The sequence below is a fragment of the Mastomys coucha genome, unplaced genomic scaffold (genome assembly GCF_008632895.1).
Source record: "Mastomys coucha isolate ucsf_1 unplaced genomic scaffold, UCSF_Mcou_1 pScaffold22, whole genome shotgun sequence".
Taxonomy (NCBI): Eukaryota; Metazoa; Chordata; class Mammalia; order Rodentia; family Muridae; genus Mastomys; species Mastomys coucha.
In genome coordinates, this window is record NW_022196905.1 from 2,083,242 (window position 1) to 2,086,777 (window position 3,536).

Here is a 3,536-nt window from a genome sequence, read left to right on the forward strand (position 1 = left end):
GTCCTAGGAAATCGAACTCTTTCGGCTTCCTCAGGCACTGCACACGTGGTGCACAGCCATGCAAGCAGGTAACTAACGCCCATACACACACACACACACATATACACAATTAAAAAAAAAAAAAACCAGAAAGTCGGAATTTACAAACTACAGTTGTTGAGGCCTGAAGCCAAAACCAGAGCTTTCGGCCCGCTGCACTGGAGACTCAGGTGGTTGGGGGTGGGACAGACAGGCTACAGAGCAGTGCCGGGGCGGAGCAAGTAGGCATCACCACGGCCCGGAAGCCGCGACACTTCCTGCAAGCCCTCTACAGCTTGCCAACTTAGCGGCGAAAATGGCAGGCTCGGAGCTGCGGGCGGCGTTAGAGCAGAGGCTCGGCGCCCTCGCCATTCGCACCGAGGTCGTGGAGCATCCCGAGGTAAGACTCTGGCCCCAGGAAGGCCGAGGGCCTTTGAGCCAGTGTTTATTGGGTCCAAGCAGGAACTTAAAATTCTATTTGAAACTGCGGCAACCGTGAGGAAACTTGTCTTGGGATGACTGATGTGCCCTGAGCGGGTTGGATAGCTGATGGGTTGTGTAGATAACTAAGCAACAAGGCACCACGTAAGTGGCAACCCTATAGAATCGCCTAGGCTGTATCTGGTACCAAAAGGCACAGCAGGCCATCGAGGTGGCTTGGGTTTTACTCCTTTGGACAGCTGTTACCATTGCAGTACGGCAAGGATCATTTCCCAAATAATTACAAAAAGTATATACCCCTGGGTCTGGAGAATTGTTTTCGCGGTTAAGAGCACTTACTCTTGCGGATGACACGAATTTATTTCAGCACCCACCTTGAGAGCTGTTTAAAACTACAGCTCCTCTTTTGGCCCCATCCCCCAGCTTGTGCCACAAACAAAAGTACATACCTTAATAATTTTAACATGACATACTGGGGATTTACAATTTTCGTGGAAACTATTATGAGGGTTGGTAGGGCTTGCACGACACATTTTATTATAAAAACACCTGTTTTAAGGAACACGTTAATATTCCCCATCTTTACAAACGTCACATTCTGTGTACATTGCCAGATTTAAAAAAAAAAAAAGGTTTTTTTTATGTACTAAAAAGAACCGGTGTCTTATGTTCCCCTTCGATGTTCTTGTAGCGAATGTCAGGTTCTTTGGAGATAAACAGTAAGGTCTGTCAAGTTCAAAAGTAGTAAGCTTCCCAGGCACCTGATGGCTTTTTTAGCATACTGGGATAGAAAACTGGCCCAACAAAACCTGAGGTCTTGAGGTCTGCAATTGTGATGATTAAGGCTCCTCCTAAACCCCAAACAGGATTTTGCTGCATAATTACAGGCTTCCTGAATTCGGGATCTCAACCTCAGTTCTAAGTACCGGCACTCCAGGTACCGAGGCTTTAAAGTATTTGGAAGCTGAGGCTTTAGTTCAGAGACACTGTGCCTGCCTAGCATGCATAGCACACTGGGTCCTATCTCCTGCACCAAAAGGCCCAACCACAAACAATAAAACATTTATAATGAATACCAGTTAAATTCAGAGTAGAGTACGCCTTAAATTATTCACCAAGCCAAATATGTACAACTGTGGATATGTATGTGTGCAACTGTGGATATGTATGTGTGCAACTTACAGGGTTTTTTCTTTTGCATATATTGCAGGTGTTTACAGTTGAAGAAATGATGCCTCATATTCAACATTTGAAAGGAGCACATAGTAAGAACTTATTTCTTAAAGACAAAAAGAAGAAAAACTATTGGTTAGTCACAGTTCTTCATGATAGACAAATCAATTTAAATGATCTTGGCAAGCAGTTAGGAGTTGGGAGTGGAAATCTTCGGTTTGCTGATGAAACAGCCATGCTTGAAAAACTGAAAGTTGGTCAAGGCTGTGCTACACCTTTGTCACTCTTCTGTGATGATGGAGATGTTAAATTTGTTTTGGATTCAGCTTTTCTGGAAGGTGGACATGAGAAAGTATACTTTCATCCAATGACTAATGCTGCAACCATGGGATTAAGTCCTGAAGACTTTCTTGTATTTGTGAAGGCTACAGGACATGATCCCATAATTCTAAACTTTGATTAAAAAATGATTGGGAGGGCTGGAGAGATGGCTCAGCGGTTAAGAGCACTGACTGACTGCTCTTCCAGAGATCCTGAGTTCAATTCCCAGCAACCACATGGTGGCTCACAACCATCTGTAATGGGACCTGATGACCTCTTCTGGTTTGTCTGAAGACAGCTACAGTGTACTCTTATACATAAAATAAATAAATAAATCTTAAAAAAAAAAAAGATTGGGAGCCAGGTGTGGTGGCACATGCCATTTGTCTAGCACTTTAGGCAGAGCAGGCCAATCTCTTGAGTTCTAGCTAGCTCTAATAGTCAGCTGCTGTGTCAAACAAAAGAGAATTGGGCTAATACTCATAATAAACTCATTCTGACTGCTGTTTTTATTTCTTGTGTCTTTAATTTGGAGACTATCATTCACCTTAAAGATTTTTATGTGTATGATCATTTTGCCTGTATGTATATATGTGTACCATATATGTGCCTACCTGTGGAAGTCAGAAGAGGACACTGGATCTCCTGGAACTAGAATATCAGATAGTTGAGAGCCACCATATAGGTACTGGGAACTGAACCTGGTTCCTCTGCAAGAACAAGGAGTTCTAACCACTGAGCGGTCTTTCCAGCCCCAGGCTAAAGTTTTTTTTTTTTTTTTAAAAGACTGGAATTGAGGTCATTTTAGTTAGGTGAGAGATTCAATTGTCTCTAATCTTCCATGACAATTACTCATTATAAGAAGGACTTCAACAACTGGGTTTCCTTTTGGGATTAATGAACTTAAATCTTTACTTTTTACTACATTTGGAATTTGTCTTCAGTAAGATATTAAAAACAAAATTTTTTGTCTTGTTTGTCTCATGTAGGCCAGGTTGCTCTCAAATTACCTGTGTACCCAAGGCTAACCTGGACCTTATGATTCTACCACCTCTACTTCCAAAATATTGGGATTACAGTCAGGTACCATTACAAATGGCTTATTAAACTCAATGTAGAAAAACAAGAAGTAGAAATTGTTGCCATTAAGCTATTAAATTTATATTTTAAAACTCAGCGGCAAAGTACACCTTATAGCATCAGAATTGGTTCAGATGACAGAAAGGCAGTTTCTTTTGTCCTCTACCCTAACTTACTATTCTATTTTAGAATAAATTTAGTAATCTTTGTTATGGTGAGTCTTGGTTGGGAACTTGATTTGATCCATAATGAAATACTCCTCTGGGCGGGTCTGAGGACTTTTCTAGGCAGGACTAAATGAGGGAGACTCCACAATGGGCAGAACTTCCTGACAGCAGCTTGGATGACATTCCAGGAAAGAGTAGTGTTGCTTTAGTGCCTTCATTGCTGCCACTGCCATCCTTTACTGACACTTGCCCACAGAGCCTGAAGGCCAGAGGCTCTTCACTAATCCTCCAGGCTACTTACTGCACCTACTAGGTTCTCAGAATCTCTAACATGTA

The 3,536-nt window shown here is 42.2% G+C and overlaps 1 protein-coding gene across 2 annotated transcripts; it reads left to right on the forward strand.

Annotated features, from left to right (window-relative positions):
• Positions 1 to 291: 291 nt before the first annotated feature.
• Positions 292 to 2,459, forward strand: LOC116070307 (prolyl-tRNA synthetase associated domain-containing protein 1). Of its 2 annotated transcripts, none has more exons than XM_031341621.1 (2): positions 292 to 418; positions 1,670 to 2,459. In XM_031341621.1, exons 1-2 carry the CDS (start codon positions 335 to 337, stop codon positions 2,093 to 2,095), a joined length of 510 nt encoding a protein of 169 aa, XP_031197481.1. In that variant the 5' UTR covers positions 292 to 334; the 3' UTR covers positions 2,096 to 2,459. The 2 variants fall into 2 exon arrangements, with proteins under 2 accessions (XP_031197481.1, XP_031197483.1); XM_031341623.1 differs by lacking the exon at positions 1,670 to 2,459 and adding an exon at positions 792 to 1,485.
• The last annotated feature ends 1,077 nt before the right edge of the window (positions 2,460 to 3,536 follow it).

Coding starts and splice junctions, on each gene's coding strand:
- LOC116070307 (XM_031341621.1), top strand. CDS start 335: ATGGCAGGCTCGGAGCTGCGGGCGGCGTTAGAGCAGAGGCTCGGCGCC. Junction 419..1,669: donor AGGTCGTGGAGCATCCCGAG/GTAAGACTCTGG, acceptor CATATATTGCAG/GTGTTTACAGTTGAAGAAAT.